This window comes from Bufo gargarizans, chromosome 3 (assembly GCF_014858855.1).
Source record: "Bufo gargarizans isolate SCDJY-AF-19 chromosome 3, ASM1485885v1, whole genome shotgun sequence".
NCBI lineage: Eukaryota > Metazoa > Chordata > Amphibia > Anura > Bufonidae > Bufo > Bufo gargarizans.
In genome coordinates this window covers 338,843,132-338,866,705 of record NC_058082.1, presented here as the reverse complement: position 1 = coordinate 338,866,705, position 23,574 = coordinate 338,843,132, and the positions used below count along the sequence as shown (strand labels likewise).

General features: G+C 44.0%; 1 protein-coding gene across 1 annotated transcript in view; it reads left to right on the top strand.

The window, feature by feature from the left end:
* Nucleotides 1-23,574, top strand: part of SLC30A2 (solute carrier family 30 member 2) — a 41,608-nt gene that overhangs the window by 1,453 nt on the left and 16,581 nt on the right. The window contains exons 2-4 of the mRNA XM_044287146.1: nucleotides 4,589-4,803; nucleotides 6,464-6,610; nucleotides 8,847-9,000. Coding sequence (XP_044143081.1) covers nucleotides 4,589-4,803; nucleotides 6,464-6,610; nucleotides 8,847-9,000 — 516 coding nt within the window. The remainder of the gene's footprint in view (nucleotides 1-4,588; nucleotides 4,804-6,463; nucleotides 6,611-8,846; nucleotides 9,001-23,574) is intronic.

The following is a 23,574-nucleotide window of genomic DNA, read 5'->3' as shown; positions in this document are numbered from 1 at the left end:
ATAGTCCCAGCCACCAGAGAGGCCGGCACCTTTTCCTATAATGTGATGGATTGGAGGGTGGTTGTAACCATAGCAACACGCAGCCTATAATGTGATGAAAAAATGAATGAAGCCAGCAAAGGAGACACTATGCACAATCACAATACATAAGTAAGTGCCTTGTATTAACTATCTCTACATGATAAATGCTATTTGCTGAAGTGAGACAACCCCTTTAAGAGTTTCCTGGTATACGACTCCTTTTGGCTGGGTTCATATATGTGCTGGCCTTCTCTCTGCTTTTCCCCCACAGTATTGCGAGTGCTGCAGGCCACTAAAAAGAAATAGAAACTGCTGCCACTCGCATGACCATGTTGTACTCGACCACAGCACGGCTGCATTGCAGCCACCACACGACCGCGCCGTGTGGTCGTACCCTAAGTACACATTATCTGACCTAGCGTCCCAGGATGTTTACATGTGAGCAGTCTTCTGTAAGATTTTTATATATATAATGTGTGAATACATCCTAATGTTTCATCTTCTTCATACCCGCAATTATAATCCGTAATTTATCAACAGGTCGACCATTTTAGAAAAAGGTTAAACTAGAAGCTGTAATGTTAGTGTGTGTGTCTTCTCTACTGAAGACCTAAATGATGTAGAGACAGAAGAATCTGCTGAAGTTGTGGGGGTTGTAACCTCCCGAGGCACGGAGCCCATAGCGACCGGTTAACATTTGGTTTCAGGGCAGGTTAAACAATGGGCTTTTACATTTGGTTAGTAGCTGACCCTCTCATTTTAACTACTTAATGTCTGGGTTACTAACTTTATTGTCCATGCCATTTGTCGCATTTGGATGTGGTGCATTAATTTAGTAAGCAGTTAGTGTTGTACTTCCCTATGTTTCTTTTATCTGTTCCTATTTATGTTCGGGTTTCCCTGTTTAATGGTATTGATGGTCTATCCCTCTACCGATCAGTTGTTTAAAGGGGCCATGGTGCTTGTGCAAGAGCTGCCTTTTGATTTTGCACATCAGGATGCATCCGTTCCGTTAGGATGCCGTTGTGTGAAATCAAAGCGGAAAGAAAATGGATGCGCGACTAAATACATTGGAAGTCAATTGGTGACAGATCTGGTTTCTTAGGCTCCTAAAACAAAGGATCCGTCACTATTAACTTGCGTTGTTTTCAGTGACTGATCCATTTTTTTTCCAGTTTTTATGACCAGACATAAAACCGCAGCTTGCAGCGGTTTTGTGTCCAGTCATGGAACGGAAGACAACCTGATTAGGGATGAGCGAATTTACTTCGGAAGAAACATCCAAAGTCGATTTGCATAAAACATTACCACTTGTAACCGAAACAGAGTTCGGTAAAAGTTTTTTTTACTGTAGAAATTAATTTCTGGAGTCATTACCCGAAGTCTCATGAGACTTCGCAATGTAATAACTTTGGCTCATCGGAGCCAATACCTTCTCCCGCTCCGTACAGTATTCTAACAAAGTTTTATGCGAATCGACTGCAGATGTTTCCCTTAGGCCTCATGCACATGACAGTATTTTTTCACGGTCCGCAAAACGGGGTTCCGTTGTTCCGTGATCAGTTTCCGTGTGTCTTCCTTGATTTTTGGAGGATCAGCAGATATGAAGGAAAGTAAAAAAAAAAAAAAAAAAAAAAAGTCGTTTTGGTGTCCGCCTGGCCGTGCGGAGCCAAACGGATCCGTCCTGACTTACAATGCAAGTCAATGGGGACGGATCCGTTTGATGTTGACACAATATGGTGCAATTGCAAACGGATCCGTCCCCCATTGACTTTCAATGTAAAGTCAGGAGTCCCTATTAATATACCATCGGATCAGAGTTTTTTCCAATCCGATGGTATATTTTAACTTGAAGTGTCCCCATCACCATGGGAACGCCTCTATGTTAGAATATACCATCGGATTTAAGTTAGATCGTGAAACTCAGATCTAACAGTATATTCTAACACAGAGGCGTTCCCATGGTGATGGGGACGCTTCAAGTTAGAATATACTAAGAACTGTGTACATGACTGCCCCCTGCTGCCTGGCAGCACCCGATCTCTTACAGGGGGCTGTGATCTGCACAATTAACCCCTCAGACCCCCCTGTATTAAATTCATTGGTGGCCAGTGCGGCCCCCCTCCCTCCCCTGTATTAAATTCATTGGTGGCCAGTGCGGCCCTCCCTCCCCTGTATTAAATTCATTGGTGGCCAGTGCGGGCCCCCTTCCCTCCCTCCCTTCCCTGTATTAAATTCATTGGTGGCCAGTGCGGCCCCCCTCCCTCCCCTGTATTAAATTCATTGGTGGCCAGTGCGGCCCTCCCTCCCCTGTAATAAATTCATTGGTGGCCAGTGCGGGCCCCCTTCCCTCCCTCCCTCCCCTGTATTAAATTCATTGGTGGCCAGTGCGGGCCTCCCTCCCCTGTATTAAATTAATTGGTGGCCAGTGCGGGCCCCCTTCCTTCCCTCCCTCCCCTGTATTAAATTCATTGGTGGCCAGTGCGGGCCTCCTCCCTCCCCTGTATTAAATTAATTGGTGGCCAGTGCGGGCCCCCTTCCCTCCCCTGTATTAAATTCATTGGTGGCCAGTGCGGCCTCCCCTCTCCCCCCCCCCCCCCTAATTAAAATCCCCCCCCATCATTGGTGGCAGCGGAGAGTTCCGATCGGAGTCCCAGTTTAATCGCTGGGGCCCCGACCGATAACCATGGCAACCAGGACGCTACTGCAGTTCTGGCTGCCATGGTTACTTAGCAATTTTAGAAGCATTATACTTACCTGCGCTGTCTGTGGCCGGCCGGGCGCTCCTCCTACTGGTAAGTGACAGGTCGGTGCTATAAGCAATGCGCCGCACAGACCTTTCACTTACCAGTAAGAAGAGCGACCGGCCGGCCACAGACAGCGCAGGTAAGTATAATGCTTCTAAAATTGCTAAGTAACCATGGCAGCCAGGACTGCAGTAGTGTCCTGGCTGCCATGGTAACCGATCGGAGCCCCAGCGATTAAACTAGGACTCCGATCGGAACTCTCCACTGCCACCAATGATGGGGGGGAGGGGAGGCCGCACTGGCCACCAATGAATGTAATACAGGGGAGGGAGCGGGGACCGCATTGGCCACCAATGAATTTTAATACAGGGGAGGGAGGGCCGCACTGGCCACCAATGAATTTAAAACTGGGGAGGGAGGGGGGTCTGCCCCCTGCTGCCTGGCAGCACCCGATCTCTTGCAGGGGGCTATGATATGCACAATTAACCCCTCAGGTGCCGGTTAATTGTACGGATCACAGCCGCCTGTAAGAGATCGGGTGCTGCCAGGCAGCAGGGGGCAGACCCAGCAGTGGGCAGTTATGTACACAGTTCTTAGTTCTTGTACACGCCTCTGTTACAATATACTGTCGGATCTGAGTTTTCACGATTTGAAAACTCAGATCTGAAAAAGCTGTTATGCAGACGGATCTGCGGACCGTTGTCCGTCAGAAAAATAGGACAGGTCCTATTTTTTTGATGGACAGGAAACACGGATCACGGACGCGGATGACAAACGGTGCATTTTCCGAGTTGTCAACGGACCCATTGAAAGTCATCACGGAAAACGGAACAACGGACACGGATGAACACAACGGTCGTGTGCATGAGGCCTAATCCTGATGCATCCTGAACGGATCTACTTTTTGTTTCCAGTATTGAGATCCTCTGCCGTATCTCAATACCGGAGGAGAACAACGCAAGTGTGAAAGTAGTCGTATGGAGCCATTTACTGCTGAATAATGCTGAATGAGCCTGGGCCAATGCCCCCTAGAGGGGTTCTTTGGTTTCTGTCTAGAATACCCCAAACACTGTATATTGTTGCCCATATGCCTGCTTTTCATGTCAGAACTGTCCTTTCCCTGGCAAGGTGTTTTCTAACCAAACCCTGCATGCTTGGCTCTCAGGGCTTGCTTCTCGGCAGTCACCCTCTTCATGGGTGGAGCAAGTCCTGTGAAACGTCACAGAGCAAAGGATACCAGGTCTGGTTAGAGAGCCCAGCAGGAAGTTCTCCTGCCAGGATGCCCTAAAGGGAAAAATGTGCAGTGTTTGGGGCATTCAGGGCAGGAAAAGCATTTCTTTATGAAATCGGAGAACCCCTTTAATGGGTTAATATTCACTTTCTGTCTTCATCCATTTTGGTGCTTGTATAGGTCCCACTAATGTGACCACAGAACTAATCATGCTTATGTCCCAAAAACGACATTATCCGCAACCTTTTCTCAAAATTAGAAACAGCAACCGATAAGAAGAAAAATAATAAAATAAGAAGACAACCAAAAAAACTTTCCAGTCCATGACAACTGGTATTGTGCACCCTTCATAAAATGGATGCCCCATCCAGAATGCCAGTGCCCATGTCATAATATGCTTCCTGTTTTTCCCTCACGGCACAGCAGCAGCATGGACTGGAGCATGCACAGTGCCACTCTAGCTTCTGGGCTGATGGGCACTGTTATCTGCCCTCTCTTTACAGGGTGGCTCACTGTACGCTCACACCAGTAGTATGCATTTTCTGCATAGAAGTTCTATATTTCTATAACAACTTCTTGTATTTGCCAGGTCATACTCTGGAGTCTCGGTCAACGACTTACATAATCAAATGTTTACCTATGTGTCTGATCTGAATGGCATAGAATTGGGTCACCAGGGGAACAAGCACTGCCACTCCAGCAGAGCACAGGAGGATTGGCACAGCACAGAAAAGGAGCGGGCTCGAAGGAAACTTTATGTGGCATCTGTAGTCTGTCTGCTGTTCATGATTGGAGAGGTTATAGGTAAGAGATGTGTGATATGAATTGGCAGTAGATGTCCATTTTTAGTAGTCACTGATGATTTCTGAGATTTTTTTTTCTTACTGATGATGTTTCCTCTGGATAGGTCATCAGAATCTGATCGGTGGGGGTCTGACACCTGAGGCCCCTGACGATCAGCTGTTTGAGAAGGCAGCGGTGCTCACAGTAGTGCCACAGCCTTCTCTCTGCTTTTCCTAGGCGAGTGACAACACATTCACTGGTCATGTGGCTTAGGAGCAGCTCAGCCCCATAGAAGTTAATGCGATACCAAGCACAGCCGCTATACAATATACAACACTGTGCTTGGTTAGCTGAGAGAAGACGGCCGCGCACACAGGAACACTGGTGCCTTCTCAAACTGCTAATCGTCAGTACCCTCACCGATCAGATAGTGATAAAGTGGGGGGTTCATCAGCGGCTGTGGTGATAAGTAATAATAATCAAGAAGAAAGTTGGGAGGAAGTGATGTAAATGACTATGTAAGCGGTCATATGGGAGTGAGTCTAGCACTGGAGAAATGAGGATACAGTAGGCCATCAATATTGAATTTCTGGAAAACCATTTTTAAAAAGGATGGTGTGGATGCTTACTGTCCACAGCTATGTACTCAGCAGTATCTCATATCAATACACCGCTTAAGGCCAGTAATTAACCGATCATCCAGGACTGCCTGCCAGCGGAGGAGAGCGCTGCTAGGAGTGATCACTATTCCATCGCTCGTCCCTATACTGTCTAGCGGTTTGCCGGGAGCCGATTGTGATTACACAACACGATCTGCCGCCAGCAAACAATGTTTTTAAAATTTTTTTTAAGCATGCTTAAAAATCTGGATTGCCCGATACGCGAGCAATCGGCGGCAGCTTTACACAGCCAGATCATCGCTCACAAGCATTTCTACGAGCTCTTGTTACGGATGAGCTGGCCGACAATCCTGCCTTAGGCTTCTTTCACGCTTGCGGCAGAGTGATCCAGCAAGCAGTTCCGTCGCAGGAACTGCCTGCCGGAGCCGGCAAAGCGTATGTCAACTTAAAAATGACTGATCAGTAAAAAAAATGAATTGAAATGCCGGATCCGTCTTTCCAATGTCATACGGAAAAACGAATCCGGCATTTAATTTTTTTTCGCATGTGCAGACCGGAAGGACGGATCCGGCATTCAGGCAGTTAAAACTGTAGCATGCTGCGGTTTTCTCTTTTGCCTAATCAGTCAAAATGACTGAACTGAAGACATATGAACGGATTGCTCTCCATTCAGAATGTATGGGGATATGCCTGATCAGTTATTTTCCGGTATTGAGCCCCTGTGACGGAACTCTATGCCGGAAAAGAAAAACACTAGTGTGAAAGTGCCCTTAACTGGAGGCCTCGGTATACAGCCAGATTTATCACATGATGCTAAGCTAGTAGATAAGACATGCATAATTATATAGTTGTACCGCAGATGTTCATTTGCACACCATTGATACGGATGTTGCCAAGTTATAACTTGGCATTATCCAGTTTAGCGATTAATCCTCATGTTCAATGGCCTTTAGTGAAAAAAAACGCCAGACATTTAAGTTGTACAGTATTTATTTTTCCGGTATCTGAGTGATGGAAAAATTACATTCTTACCATTTGGTAACCTTGTGCTCTGTTGACAGGTGGGTACATTGCACACAGTTTGGCCATCATGACAGACGCTGCCCACCTTCTGACAGATTTTGCAAGCATGATGATCAGTTTATTTGCCCTCTGGATGTCCTCTCGTCCAGCCACAAAAACAATGAATTTTGGTTGGCATCGGGCAGGTGAGCAGCCACTTTACCATTATTTATACTTATGGATAACGATTGTGAAGGTAAATTGGGTCAGCAACCTCCAGCACCCCTTTTATAGCAAAACTACAACTCCAAGCTTGCAAACTTGATAAGCTATTCTTGGACCTCCCATAAGAGTGAATGCAGCATGTTGGAAGTTGTAGTTTCAGAACAACTGGGGTGCCAGGGACTGCTGAGCTCTGGGCTAGATGGTAGACTTGCAGAAATATTCAACCTTTTTTTGTATAGGTTGTTTTATGATTTGCTAATGTTTGACACGTCATAGCTTCTGTTTGGCGGGGGTTGTCACAGAAGCACTAAGGGAGAAATGTTCAGCTGAGCATCATCCCGCCTCACTAGCTAAAGACTTGCTAAAGCCCCATGCACACAACCATATCTGGTTCGCAAGTTGCGGACCCGCAAATTATGGATACAGTTCGTGCTGAATCTGCATTTTTTGCTGGCCCATGGGCTTAGGGTCTGCATTTTGTGGACAGGTATAGGACATGTTCTATCTTTTTGCAAAGCAGACATACAGATGTGGAAAGCTCACCCATGATCCATGTGCTTTCCATCTTCATATGTCCGTTCCACAAAAAGAATGCGGACCATGGAATGGGTCTACAAATAAAATATAGATGGCACACGGACTGCATATGTATTTTGTGGATCCACGATTTGCAAACCACAAAAAGGATTCTGTGGTGTGCATGAGGCCTTATAGAAAGTTACTCTGGGCCTGTGTTTAGATAGCAAGGACAGATCACAAACGACTGAGCTGCTTTAACCAGTCCCTTTCACCAATACATGGACATATATGTTATTACACCCAGTATAATGTGTATGGATGGCAAACCCAGGGTTAATCACCCTCGCTCAGCACTGTTAAGAGGTTAGATGTGGACTGACCCCACCCTTAATCTTTAGAGAGTCTAGACCAGTGATGGCTAACCTTTGCCACTCCAGCTGTGGTGAAACTATGACTCCCAACACGCTCCATTCATTTCTATGCAGTCCTGAGAACAGCCAAGCAAGTTTACATCTTGGGAGTCATAGTTTTACCACAGCTGGAGTGCTGGAGATTAGCCATCACAGAAACAAAGTCCATGCGCTCCTTCTTCAACCTCAATTTCCAGAGACTAACAGATCTCTGTAAGATCTACAAAAAGAAGAAAGAAAAGAAGAGCTTGGAATCTGCGACTACAGCCATTGAGATCTTACTGCAGTGGAGGGATACTGTTAAGACACCCTTCACCCTTGGACACGTTCTGGCCATACGTGCCGTCAAAGCCCTGTATCCCACAGTGGACACAATAGCCACTGTTGCCTGCCATAGATTCTACTGAGAGACTTTATCAAGACAGAGATGGAAGAAGAGGGCCATTATTCCTATCCTTACCTAAATCCATACACTGCTATCTGGGAGAGAATTGCCCTGTGTGTTGCTATAATTGGATGTACTGCTACTCCTATTTTGCATTACACCCTCAGGGGTGTAGCTAAAGGCTCATGGGCCCTGGTGCAAGAGTTCAGCTTCGGACCACCCCCTCCTCCACTCAGCGCTGGTGCACCTAGCTTTTCTGCCGCCCAAGGCAAATATTGAAATCCCCCCCCCCCCTCTTTAACCTCCTACTGTTAAAGGGGTTGTCCTCCTTCCTTTTTTTTTTTTTTTAAACTACTGATGACCTACTAATGAGATCCACCCCCCCCTTCCATCTCAGACCAAACCCCCTTTAGACTTCTATGTCAGACCCCAGTTTTAGACCTCATATAAGACCCCCTCATTAGACCTCCAGACCCCCATATAAGAACCCCATATCATACCTAGACTCCCATTAGACCTCCAGACACCCATATCTAACCCCCAGTCGGACCTCTCCAGACCCCCCCCCCCCCCTTCCCCCAGCTTAGGGGCCCGTGACCCCTATAGTTACGCCACTGCCTGGCCTGGTTACTTCACTTCTAGACCATACACTGGCTATTGGACCTAATGGCCATCCCAGCTACCATTAGGCAGGAACCCCAGAATCGGGGTCTGCCCCAATGTAAGATAGGGTGCTCCCTTGTTTCACTGCACAACCCTAGAGGAGCAACAGTGTGAGCACAGATGCTGTGATTGACTGACAGCTGGAGCCACTACCATTCCCATCCTCCACTCCAGCTGCACATGAGCCATTACATTTCATAAATTTAGTCTTCTGACTGTATTGCTTTCTTCTGTTTTCAGAAATCCTGGGAGCTCTCCTATCTGTCTTGTCCATCTGGGTAGTAACTGGAGTCTTGGTGTATTTGGCTGTAGAAAGGATAATTTCAGGAAACTATGAAATTGAAGGAGACGCAATGTTAATCACCTCTGGCTGTGCAGTCGCTGTGAATATTATGTATGTAATAGACTTTCTGATTTCCTCTGTTACAGATGTATTTCCTAAGCATCAGTGTATGCGATTATTTATATTGGTCTACTAGCCCCATGAAGTAAATGAGAAGCTCCTTAGTGTTCAGGTTTGCCTGGCATAAACCAAAATTTATTGATATAATCCTATTATCAGAAAAATTCTTTCACACTTTTGTTACTGGATTTCGGCAGGCTATTTGTAAAAGTATTGAAACGGACTGGCACTCTAACATAGGTAATTCACATGGATACACTGTTGATGTACCATATTTATTAACCCCTTCCCGACCTATGACGTACTAACTACGTCATGGGAACCACGGAGTTCCCGCAATTTGACGTAATAGTACGTCATTGTAATGCATTGCAGAGGGGATCAGACCCCCAAAAGTGAACATCAGAAATAAAGTTAAAAAAGGGTTTTTAATAAAAATTAATAAAGTAATAAAATGAATAAAGTAAAAACGACCCCTTTCCCTTATTTTATAATAAACAACAGGAAAAAAAAAAACATATTTGGTATCGCCGCGTCCGTAATGACCGGCTCTATAAATTTATCACATGGTCCACCCTGTCCGATAAACACCATAAAAAAAAATTTAATAAAAACTGTGTAAAACAAAAAAAAAGCCTTTTGTCACCTTACGTAACAAAAAGTGCAACACCAAACGATCAAAAAGGTGTATGCCCCCCAAAATGGTATCAATAAAAGTCACCTCATCCCGCAAAAAATGAGCCCCTACCTAAGACAATCGCCCAAAAAATAATGGCGTGTGTTCTGTGCTGTAGTCTCTGCTCCGGATGAGCGCGCTGTCTGTGAGTATGTCAACAGGGTCAGGCCGCACCCAGGTAGGGCAGAGTGGGCACCGACATGCTGCAGTGTGGGGGTACATGGCGCTGGCCTGGCAGGGGTGGGATGCACTGTATTTGGGGCAAGGGCCTTTGTGCACCTGGGGAGTTGTGACAGGCATCATGCTCATGTCACCCAGTTACCCTGGCATTTAGTAAGAAGCCCATCATATTAGACAACTGCCAGTACTACAACTCTAAGCGAGTTATGTGCACTACTTTCAACATTGGGTCACCTCATTCATGGCCCTTCTGTGTGTGGCAGGCGTGCCACCAACTTATGGTGCCCTAGTGTACAAAACTTTTTCATTCTGCACTTTGGGGCACTGTTGCCGGGTGAAGACTGCGCCATATTTTTTTCCCTGTTTTTAATATGTAGTTGTAGGTGTGAGGCTATGCGAGCTGCCACGTGACAGATATCGCTTTTATTATGGTGCACACGTCTGTCAGCGCCATCGTGTCTTACGTCATCGCCGTTTGGAGGTACACAGATTGTACGTTTTAGGGTACATCCACCTGTGGCAGCCGTGCTGTGTTTTTTTTTTTTTTGGGAAACAATATTGCATGTAGACAGTCTACAGCTTATACAGGAGAATCTTGAAATTTGCGCAATGGAATCGGCACATAGCTAGAGATGTGCTTTGGATTTTGAAGGGGTATTCCGGTTGTTAGAAGTTATAGTATACAGGTCCTTCTAAAAAAATTAGCATATTGTGATAAAGTTCATTATTTTCTGTAATGTACTGATAAACATTAGACTTTCATATATTTTAGATTCATTACACACAACTGAAGTAGTTCAAGCCTTTTATTGTTTTCATATTGATGATTTTGGCATACAGCTCATGAAAACCCCAAATTCCTATCTAAAAAAATTAGCATATCATGAAAAGGTTCTCTAAACGAGCTATTAACCTAATCATCTGAATCAACTAATTAACTTTAAACACCTGCAAAAGATTCCTGAGACTTTTAAAAACTCCCAGCCTGGTTCATTACTCAAAACCGCAACCAATTTTTTTAGAAGGACCTGTATAACTAGTATATGGGACCCCTGTACGTGTGATCAGCGGGGGTCCCAGTGGTAGGCCCCCTACCAATCTGATAGTTATCCCCTATCCTGTTAAACTGTTGTCAAATCCCCAGCGTGTTACGTTATTCCATGTAGAAACCCCTTTGACTAAGCATTGCCTGAATTCTACAGATGCCTGAATTCTACAGATGCGATTAGGATATAAGGTAGTAATAGGACTGAGGGGGCATGTTTAATAACCAATAAATCAATATAACATCTTATATTTGTATACTGGCGGCAGCGCCAGGGGGGGGGGGGGGGGCGGTGGGCTTGCGATCTGTGGATGGCACAGTTATGGGCTGGGGGGGGGGTCTGTGGATGTCACTGTTATGGGCTGGGGGGGTCTGTGGATGGCACATGTATAACAGTGCCACCCACAGATCCCCCCAGCCCATAACAGTGCCACCCACAGATCCCCCCAGCCCATAACAGTGCCAGCCACAGATCCCCCCCCCCCCCCCCTGTAACAGTGCCAGCCACAGATCCCCCCCCCCCCCCCCCTGTAACAGTGTCCGTCATCCACAGATCCCCCCCCCTGTAACAGTGTCCGTCATCCACAGATCCCCCGTAACAGTGTCCGTCATCCACAGATCCCCCCGTAACAGTGTCCGTCATCCACAGATCCCCCCGTAACAGTGTCCGTCATCCACAGATCCCCCCGTAACAGTGTCCGTCATCCACAGATCACCCCCGTAACAGTGTCCGTCATCCACAGATCACCCCCGTAACAGTGTCCGTCATCCACAGATCCCCCCCCCCGTAACAGTGTCCGTCATCCACAGATCCCCCCCCCCGTAACAGTGTCCGTCATCCACAGATCCCCCCCCCCGTAACAGTGTCCGTCATCCACAGATCCCCCCCCCCCGTAACAGTGTCAGTCATCCACAGATCCCCCCCCCCCCGTAACAGTGTCCGTCATCCACAGATCCCCCCCCCCCGTAACAGTGTCCGTCATCCACAGATCCCCCCCCCCGTAACAGTGTCCGTCATCCACAGATCCCCCCCCGTAACAGTGTCCGTCATCCACAGATCCCCCCCCGTAACAGTGTCCGTCATCCACAGATCCCCCCCGTAACAGTGTCCGTCATCCACAGATCCCCCCCATAACAGTGTCCGTCATCCACAGATCCCCAGTAATAGTGCCATCCACAGACCACTATTAGTTCCAAACACACAGCACACCTTTTTGGTTAAAAATATTTTTTTCTTATTTTCCTCCCCAAAAACCCAGGTGCGTCTTATGGGCCGGTGCGTCTTATAGGGCGAAAAATACGGTATGTAAGCCTCACAAAGTGACTTCAGATCTGAACTGGTCCTTTTTAAAAAGTTGGTTTTGGAAATTTTCCGAAAAATTTCAAGATTTGCTTCCAAACTTCTAAGCATTGTAACGTCCCCAAAAAATAAAATGTAATTTTAACCACTTCAGCCCCGCTAGGTGAAACCCCCTTCATGACCAGGCCACTTTTTACACTTCGGCACTACACTCCTTTCACCGTTTATCGCTCGGTCATGCAACTTACCACCCAAATGAATTTTACCTCCTTTTCTTCTCACTAATGGAGCTTTCATTTGGTGGTATTTTATTGCTGCTGACATTTTTACTTTTTTTGTTATTAATCAAAATGTAACTATTTTTTTTGCAAAAAAATGACATTTTTCACTTTCAGCTGTGAAATTTTGCAAAAAAAACTACATCCATATATAAATTTTTCGCTAAATTTATAGTTCTACATGTGTTTGATAAAAAAAAATGTTTGGGCAAAAAAAAAATGGTTTGGGTAAAAGTTATAGCATTTACAAACTATGGTACAAAAATGTGAATTTCCGCTTTTTGAAACGGCTCTGATTTTCTGAGCACCTGTCATGTTTCCTGAGGTTCTACAATGCCCAAACAGTATAACTACCCCACAAATGACCCCATTTCGGAAAGTAGACACCCTAAGGTATTCGCTGATGGGCATAGTGAGTTCATAGAACTTTTTAATTTTTGTCACAAGTTAGCGGAAAATGATGATGATTTTTATTTTTTATTTTTTCTTACAAAGTCTCATATTGCACTAACTTGCGACAAAAAATAAAAAATTCTAGGAACTCACCATGCCCCTCACAGAATACCTTGGGGTGTCTTCTTTCCAAAATGGGGTCACTTGTGGGGTAGTTATACTGCCCTGGCAATTTAGGGGCCCAAATGTGTGAGAAGAACTTTGCAATCAAAATGTGTAAGAAATGACCGGTGAAATCCGAAAGGTGCACTTTGGAATGTGCGCCCCTTTGCCCACCTTGGCAGCAAAAAAGTGTCACACATGTGGTATCGCCGTACTCAGGAGAAGTTGGGGAATGTGTTTTGGGGTGTCATTTTACATATACCCATGCTGGGTGAGAAAAATATCTTGGTCAAATGCCAACTTTGTATAAAAAAATGGGAAAAGTTGTCGTTTGCCAAGATATTTCTCTCACCCAGCATGGGTATATGTAAAATGACACCCCAAAACACATTCCCCAACTTCTCCTGAGTACGGCGATACCAGATGTGTGACACTTTTTTGATGCCAAGGTGGGCAAAGGGGCGCATATTCCAAAGTGCACCTTTCGGATTTCACCGGTCATTTTTTACAGATTTTGATTGCAAAGTACTTCTCACACATATGGGCCCCTAAATTGCCAGGGCAGTATAACTACGCCACAAGTGACCCCATTTTGGAAAGAAGACATCCCAAGGTATTCCGTGAGGGGCACTGCGAGTTCCTAGAATTTTTTATTTTTTGTCACAAGTTAGCGGAAAATGATGATATTTTTTTTTCTTTCTCTTTTTTCCTTACAAAGTCTCATATTCCACTAACTTGCGACAAAAAATAAAAAATTCTAGGAACTCGCCATGCCCCTCACAGAACACCTTGGGGTGTCTTCTTTCCAAAATGGGGTCACTTGTGGGGTAGTTATACTGCCCTGGCAATTTAGGGGCCCATATGTGTGAGAAGTACTTTGCAATCAAAATGTGTAAAAAATGGCCTGCAAAATCCGAAAGGTGCACTTTGGAATATATGCCCCTTTGCCCACCTTGGCATCAAAAAAGTGTCACACATCTGGTATCGCCGTACTCAGGAGAAGTTGGGGAATGTGTTTTGGGGTGCCATTTTACATATACCCATGCTGGGTGAGAGAAATATGTTGGCAAAAGACAACTTTTCCCATTTTTTTTATACAAAGTTGGCATTTGACCAAGATATTTCTCTCACCCAGCATGGGTATATGTAAAATGACACCCCAAAACACATTCCCCAACTTCTTCTGAGTACGGCGATACCAGATGTGTCACACTTTTTTGCAGCCTAGATGCGCAAAGGTGCCCAAATTCCTTTTAGGAGGGCATTTTTAGACATTTGGATCCCAGACTTCTTCTCACGCTTTAGGGCCCCTAAAAAGCCAGGGCAGTATAAATACCCCACATGTGACCCCACATGTGACCCCACTTTGGAAAGAAGACACCCCAAGGTATCTAATGAGGGGCCTGGCAAGTTCATAGAATTTTTTTTTTTTTTCCGCATAAGTTAGCGGAAATTGATTTTTTTTTTTTTTTTTGTTTTTTCTCACAAAGTCTCACTTTCCGCTAACTTAGGACAAAAATTTCAATCTTTCATGGACTCAATATGCCCCTCAGCAAATACCTTGGGGTGTCTTCTTTCCAAAATGGGGTCAGTTGTGGGGTGTTTGTACTGCCCTGGCATTTGAGGGTCTCCGCAATCATTACATGTATGGCCAGCATTAGGAGTTTCTGCTATTCTCCTTATATTGAGCATACAGGTAATGAGATTTTTTTTTCCGTTCAGCCTCTGGGCTGAAAGAAAAAAATGAACGGCACAGATTTCTTCATTCGCATCGATCAATGTGGATGAAAAAATCTCTGCCAAAAAAAAAAATGGAGGGGAAAGGCGTCTGCCAGGACATAGGAGCTCCGCCCTACATCCATACCCACTTAGCTCGTATGCCCTGGCAAACCAGATTTCTCCATTCGCATCAATCGATGTGGATGAATAAATCATTGCCGGGATTTTTTTTTTTATATATATATATATATGTACATGTATATACAGTCATGTGAAAAAATTAGGACACCCTTTGAAAGCATGTGGTTTTTTGTAACATTTTTAATAAAAGGTTATTTCATCTCCGTTTCAACAATACAGAGAGATTAAAGTAATCCAACTAAACAAAGAAAACTGAAGAAAAGTCTTTTCAAGATCTTCTGTAAATGTCATTCTACAAAAATGCCTATTCTAACTGAGGAAAAAGATAGGACACCCTCACATGTATTCCCTCTTAAATTGGCTCAGATCTCACACAGGTATATCACACCAGGTGCACATAATTAGTAGATCGTTACTCTGCATGTTGAATGAGGCTTGCCCTATTTAAACCTCAGACATTTAGTTTGGTGTGCTCCTGACTGTTGAAGTGAGAGTGAGCACCATGGTGAGAGCAAAAGAGCTGTCAGAGGACTTCAGAAAAAAGATTGTAGCAGCCTATGAGTCTGGGAAGGGATTTAAAAAGATCTCAAAAGATTTTGAAATCAGCCATTCCACTGTCCGGAAGATAGTCTACAAGTGGAGGGCTTTCAAAACAACTGCCAACATGCCCAGGACTGGTCGCCCCAGCAAGTTCACCCCAAGAGCAGACCGCAAGATGCTAAAAGAGGTCTCCAAAAACCCTAAAGTGTCATCTCGAGAACTACAGCAGGCTCTGGCTACTGTTGATGTAGAAGTACATGCCTCTACAATCAGAAAGAGACTGTACAAGTTTAACTTGCATGGGAGGTGTGCAAGGAGGAAACCTTTGCTTTCCAAGAGAAACATCGAGGCCAGACTGACATTTGCCAGAGATAAAGTTGACAAAGACCAGGACTTCTGGAATAATGTTCTTTGGACAGATGAGTCCAAAATTGAATTTTTTGGACACAACAGCAGAGGACATGTTTGGCGTAAACCAAACACAGCATTCCAAGAAAAGAACCTCATACCAACTGTGAAGCATGGAGGTGGAAGTGTCATGGTTTGGGGCTGCTTTGCTGCAGCAGGACCTGGTCAGCTCACCATCATAGAATCCACGATGAATTCTACTGTGTATCAGAAGGTGCTTGAAGAACATGTGAGACCATCAGTTAGAAAATTAAAGCTGAAGCGGAACTGGACAATGCAACATGACAATGACCCAAAACATACTAGTAAATCAACCAAAGATTGGCTGAAAAAGAAGAAATGGAGAGTCCTGGAATGGCCAAGTCAAAGTCCAGATTTGAATCCCATTGAGATGCTGTGGGGTGACTTGAAAAGGGCTGTACGTGCAAGAAACCCCTCAAACATCTCACAGCTGAAAAAGTTCTGCATTGAGGAGTGGGGTAAAATTTCCTCAGACCGATGTCGAAGACTGGTAGATGGCTACAAGAACCGTCTCACTGCAGTTATTTCAGCCAAAGGAGGTAACACTCGCTATTAGGGGCAAGGGTGTCCTATCTTTTTCCTCAGTTAGAATAGGCATTTTTGTAGAATGACATTTACAGAAGATCTTGAAAATACTTTTCTTCAGTTTTCTTTGTTTAGTCGGATTACTTTAATCTCTCTGTATTGTTGAAACGGAGATGAAATAACCTTTTATTAAAAATGTTACAAAAAACCACATGCTTTCAAAGGGTGTCCTAATTTTTTAACATGACTGTATATCTTAATATACATCTGGGTATTCTTACCTATATACAGTTGCAAGAAAAAGTATGTGAACCCTTTGGAATGATATGTATTTCTGCACAAATTTTTTCATAAAATGTGATCTGATCTGCATCTAAGTCACAACAATAGACAATCACAGTCTGCTTAAACTAATAACACACAAATAATTAAATGTTACCATGTTTTTATTGAACACACCATGTAAACATTCACAGTGCAGGTGGAAAAAGTATGTGAACCCTTGGATTTAATAACTGGTTGAACCTCCTTTGGCAGCAATAACTTCAACCAAACGTTTCCTGTAGTTGCAGATCAGACGTGCACAACGGTCAGGAGTAAGTCTTGACCATTCCTCTTTACAGAACTGTTTCCGTTGAGCAATATTCTTGGGATATCTGGTGTGGATCGCTTTCTTGAGGTCATGCAACAGCATCTCAATCGGGTTGAGGTCAGGACTCTGACTGGGTCACTGCAAAAGGCGTATTTTCTTCTGTTTTAAGCCATTCTGTTGTTGATTTACTTCTATGCTTTGGGTCTTTGTCCTGTTGCAACACCCATCTTCTGTTGAGCTTCAGCTGGTGGACAGATGGCCTTAAGTTCTCCTGCAAAATGTCTTGATAAACTTTGGAATTCATTCTTTCTTCGATAATAGTAATCTGTCCAGGCTCTGATGCAGCAAAGCGGCCCCAAACCATGATTCCCCCACCACCATACTTTCGAGTTGGGATGAGGTTTTGATGTTTGTGTGCTGTGCCTCCTTTTTTTCCACACATACTGTTGTGTGTTTCTTCCAAACAACTCAACTTTGGTTTCATCTGTCCACAGAATATTTTGCCAGTACTGCTGTGGAACATCCAGGTGCTCTTGTACAAACTGTAAACGTGCAGCAATGTTTTTTTGTTTGTTTTTTGGACAACAGTGGTATCCTCCCATGAAATCCATTCTTGTTTAGTGTTTTACGTATCGTATATTCGCTAACAGGGATGTTAGCATATGCCAGAGACTTTTGTAAGTCTTTAGCTGACACTCTAGTATTCTTCTCCTCATTGAGCAGTCTGCGCTCTGCTCTTGCAGTCATCTTTACAGGACGGCCACTCCTAGGGAGAGTAGCAGCAGTGCTGAACTTTCTCCATTTATAGACAATTTGTCTTACCGTGGACTGATGAACAGCAAGGCTTTTGGAGATACTTTTATAACCCTTTCCAGCTTTATGCAAGTCAACAATTCTTAATCGTAGGTCTTTTGAGAGCTCTTTTGTGCGAGGCATCATTCACATCAGGCAATGCTTCTTGTGAAAAGCAAACCCACAACCGGTGTGTGTTTTTTATAGGGCAGGGCATCTGTAACCAACACCTTCAATCCCATCTCATTGATTGGACTCCAGTTGGCTGAAACCTCACTCCAATTAGCTCTTGAAGATGTTATTAGTCTAGGGGTTCACATACTTTCCACCTGCCCTGTGAATGTTTATTGTGTGTTATTAGTTTAAGCAGTTTAAGCAGACTGTGATTGTCTATTGTTGTGACTTAGATGAAGATCAGATCACATTTTATGACCAATTTGTGCAGAAATCCATATCATTCCAAAGGGTTCACATACTTTTTCTTGCAACTGTACATGTTTTTAGTTTGTATATTTTAGTATTGTTTTAAAGGTGTGTTTTTTTATTTTACTAGATTTTGCAAGACTTTAATAAAATATATGGTACATCAATAGTGTATCCATGTGAATTACCCATGTTAGAGTGCTAGTCCGTTTCAATACTTTTAATACTTACCATTGGAAGGGTGATTCAGTTGGACTAGAGCACCTATCCTTGGACATGGGAGAGTGAGCCATTGCCTTATTTTAGCAGGATACCGTTTGTAGACGGATCCGGATGCGGATCCGTCTCACAAATGCATTGCAATACCGGATCCGTTTCTCCGGTTGTCATCTGGAAAAAACGGATCCGGTATTTATATTTTTCACATTCTGAAATGTTTGTGCATGTGCAGACCGCAAAACCGGATCCGTTTTTCTGGAACACTTGGGGCCAGATCCAGCATTAATGCTTTTCAATTTAAAATAATGCTGGAAAGTGTTACGGAATTTTGGGCGGAGAAAATACCGCAGCATGCTGTGGTATTTTCTTCATCCAAAAACCGTACAGTGACTGAACTGATGCATACTGAACGGATTGCTCTCCATTCAGAATGCATTAGATCAGGGCTGGCCAACCTGCGGCTCTCCAGCTGTTGTAAAACTACAATTCCCACCATGCCCTGCTGTAGGCTGATAGCTGTAGGCAGTCTTTGCATGCTGGTAGTTGTAGTTTTGCAACAGCTGGAGAGCCGCAGGTTGGCCATCCCTGCATTAGATAAAACAGTTTTTTTCCTGTAGTGAGCCCCTCGGACGGAACTCAATACTGGAAAAGTTTAACGCAAGTGTGAAAGTACCCTAAGTTCGTTATACTTTTATCAGTCACAAATAACTGCTTTAAAAAACGTAGATGCAAAATGCTGTCACACATGTTTGCATTGGAGCAAAGCTGCAACCACTGCTATTTTCAATGTAAAATTCAGACTGCACATTCTTGCAGGTTGAGGAGGGATCATGGGTACCTGGAAAATTGGAGATTTTCCTAGCTATTGTAACGGAAAATATAGATTTTATTGAAGACAGGAGGCGAGCATTGTGCATTAACTTTCTTTACTACTCCCATTAGCAGCAAGAATAACTATTACAACAGGTAAAAAGAGTTTTTTTTTTTTCAAGACAGGTATTAACCACCTCAGCCCCCCTAGCTGAAACACCACTTTTTACACTTCTGCACTACACTACTTTCACCGTTTATTGCTCGATCATGCAACTTACCACCCAAATGAACTTTACCTCCTTTTCTTCTCACTAAGGGCTGTTTCACACGAGCGGATGCCGTGCGTGGCATCCGCTCCGTAAAAGAGTGCCAAGACCCGATGCAGACTGCAGAGGCACGGAGCATTAACATGACTGATAATGCTCCGTGCCTCTCTGTGATCTCTTTACTACTAAATCAAAGTGAGATAAAGTTGTCACTGTGATTTCGTAGTAAAGAGGTCACAGAGAGGCACGGAGCATTATCAGTCATGTTAATGCTCCGTGCCTCTGCAATCTGCATCGGGTCTTGGCACTCTTTCACGGAGCGGATGCCACGCACGGCATCCGCTCATGTGAAACAGCCCTAACAGAGCTTTCATTTGGTGGTATTTCATTGCTGCTGACATTTTTAACTTTTTTTGTTATTAATCGAAATTTAATGAAATTTTTGCAAAAAAATTAAATTTTTCACTTTCAGTTGTAAAATTTTTCAAAAAAAAAACATCCATATATAAATTTTTCACAAAATTTATTGTTCTACATGTCCTTGATAAAATTAAAATGTTTGGGTAAAAAAAAAAAATGGTTTGGGTAAAAGTTATACCGTTTACAAACTATGGTACAAAAATTTGAATTTCTGCTTTTTGAAGCAGCTCTGACTTTCTGAGCACCTGTCATATTTCCTGAGGTTCTACAATGCCCAGACAGTAGAAAACCCCCACAAATGACCCCATTTCGGAAAGTAGACACCCTAAGGTATTCGCTGATGCGCATAGTGAGTTCATAGAACTTTTTATTTTTTGTCACAAGTTATCGGAAAATGATTTTTTTTTTTTTTTTTTTTTCTTTTATTTTTTTTTTCTTTACAAAGTCTCATATTCCACTAACTTGTGACAAAAAATAAAAACTTCCATGAACTCACTATGCCCATCATGAAATACCTTGGGGTGTCTTCTTTCCAAAATGGGGTCACTTGTGGGGGGGGTAGTTATACTGCCCTGGCATTTTAGGGGCCCTAATGCGTGCAAAGTAGTTTGTAATCAAAATCTGTAAAAAAAGGCCTGTGAAATCCGAAAGGTGCTCTTTGGAATGTGGGCCACTTTGCCCACCTAGGCGGCAAAAAAGTGTCACACATGTGGTATCGCCGTACTCAGGAGAAGTTGGGGAATGTGTTTTGGGGTGTCATTTTACATATACCCATGCTGGGTGAGAGAAATATCTCGGCAAAAGACAACTTTTCCCATTTTTTTAATACAAAGTTGGCATTTGACCAAGATATTTATCTCACCCAGCATGGGTATATGTAAAATGACACCCCAAAACACATTCCCCAACTTCTCCTGAGTACGGAGATACCACATGTGTGACACTTTTTTGCAGCCTAGATGCGCAAAGGTGCCCAAATTCCTTTTAGGAGGGCATTTTTAGACATTTGGATCCCAGACTTCTCATGCTTTAGGGCCCCTAAAAAGCCAGGGCAGTATAAATACCCCACATGTGAACACATTTTGGAAAGAAGACACCCCAAGGTATTCAATGAGGTGCATGCCGAGTTAATCTAAAAAAAATTTTTGGGGCACAAGTTAGCGGAAATGTTTTTTTTTATTTTTTTTCTCACAAAGTCTCCCTTTCTGCTAACTTGAGACAAAAATTTCAATCTTTCATGGACTCAATATGCCCCTCAGCGAATACCTTGGGGTGTCTGCTTTTTTAAAATGGTGTTATTTGTGGGGTGTTTGTACTGCCCTGGCATTTGAGGGTCTCCGCAATCATTACATGTATGGCCAGCATTAGGAGTTTCTGCTATTCTCCTTATATTGAGCATACGGGCTGAAAGAAAAAATGAACGGCACAGATTTCTTCATTCGCATCGATCAATGTGGATGAAAAAATCTCTGCCCATAAAAAAAAAAAAGGAGGGGAAAGGCGTCTGCCAGGACATAGGAGCTCCGCCCAACATCCATACCCACTTAGCTCGTATGCCCTGGCAAACCAGATTTCTCCATTCACATCAATCGATGTGGATGAATAAATTATTGCCGGGATTTTTTTATATTTTTTATATATATACAAAGTGTTTGCCAAAGCATATGAACACCGCCGCCTCCTCAGCTCATATGCCTCGGCAAACGTATCTTTTACTGCAGAGGATAAATCTCGTCTTGCAGCGCCGCATACACCGACTTGTGTGTAATCTGACAGCAGCGCAATGCTTCTGTCAGAATGCACATCAGTGCTGCAGCTAGTCGCTTGGTTGGTCCACCTGGAAGGTAAAAGAAAAAACCAGGCCGCAACGCAATAATTTTATTAACTTTTATAATAACAACTTTTGAACAGAACATATAAACTTTAACTTTTTGAACTGAACGTTTAACTTTTTTGCTTACTGGTGATTTTTTTTTTTTTTACCTTTTTTTTATAGGACAAACCTCTCCTTCCCCATAGGACAATGTGCAAAGCGCAAATCACCCAAAGATGTGGCGAAGTATATTATGCACTTTGTCCCAGGTGAAAGGAGATGTTTGCAGCAGCTGTGTGTGAATGGGCCCTAATAGCCCTGTGTGCCTGTCCTGTGAGATGTGATCCCTATGCTAAGTGTACCTATGTGTGGTACTTCCGGAAACACTCTCCAAAGCATAGGGCAGGGTGGTCAGGGCAGTCAGGACAGAAATAGCAGGTGTCATGCCTTATTCCACTCCTGCTACAGACACGACATCTTTTTCGGGGTGACGGTTGGGTTGAGGTACCTGCAATGACACTGGGGAAATGTCGCTCGTGTAGACGGCTCACTACACTGGTGGATGGGGCCACGGAACCTCCTGGATACAGGAGGTTCTCGATGATCTCTTCCTGAAATTTGAGGAAGGATCCTGTTCTCCCAGCCTTACTGTAGAGAACAAAACTATTATATACAGCCAATGGAATTAAATATACAGACGCCTTCTTATACCAGCATCTGGTGTGTTGGGAAACTAAATACGGAGACAACATCTGGTAATTGAAGTCCACCCCTCCCATGAGCAAATTATAGTCGTGGACACAGAGGGGCTTTTCAATGACACTGGTTGCTCGCTCAATTTGAATCCAAGTGAATGGAGGAGAGCATGTAAACGTCACGCTTGTCTCTCCATTTCACCGCGAGCAGTTCTTCGTTACACAAGGCAGCCCTCTCCCCCCCTCTTCAGAAGAATACCCCCTGTTTGACATTTGGGCTACTAAATTTAGGGGTATTCCCTGAGACTACCCAAGAAAAAAAGCAAGCCTGTCTTACAAATGGGAGGCTAGCGAAGTACCGGAGGCCGCTGCGTTCATAAAAAATATCAAAACAGTTTTTTTTTTTATCGCCGCAGCGCTTGTAAAGTGATTGTACAGTGATAAAAAAATAAAATAAAAATGTTGTCACTGCGGCGGGGCGGGCGTGGGTGAACGCACGTGTGGGCGACCGATCAGGCCTGATCGGGCAAACACTGCGTTTTGGGTGGAGGGCGAGCTAAGGTGACACTAATACTATTATAGATCTGACTGTGATCAGTTTTGATCACTTACAGATACTATAAAAGTACAAATGCTGATTAGCGATACGCGAATCAGTGACTGCGGTGGGCTGGGTGCTAAACAATCGCTAAACTACCTAACCAAGGGGCCTAAACTATCCCTAAAACCTAACAGTCAATACCAGTGAAAAAAAAAAGTGACAGTTTACACTGATCACTTTTTTCCCTTTCACTAGTGATTGACAGGGGCAAGAAGGGGTGATTTGGGGTGCTGGGGGGTGATCTGGGGCTAAGGTGTAGTGTTTGGTTCTACTCGCTGTGATGCCTGCTCCTCTGCTCAGACCAACCAACGAAAAGGACCAGCAGAGGAGCAGGGAAGCCATTTAACACATTATATTTACAAATATAATGTGTTATCTGGCTTCTGATTCGTTTTTTTTTTAAAAATCATCAGCTTGCCAGCCACGATCATTGGCTGGCAAGCTGATGACGTGACCCCCCTCGAACTTTTGCTGGCCCGCGATGCGCGGGCCGGCTAAGCGCATCATCTCGCCTGGGACTGCCGCCTCCGGACCGCGATCCTG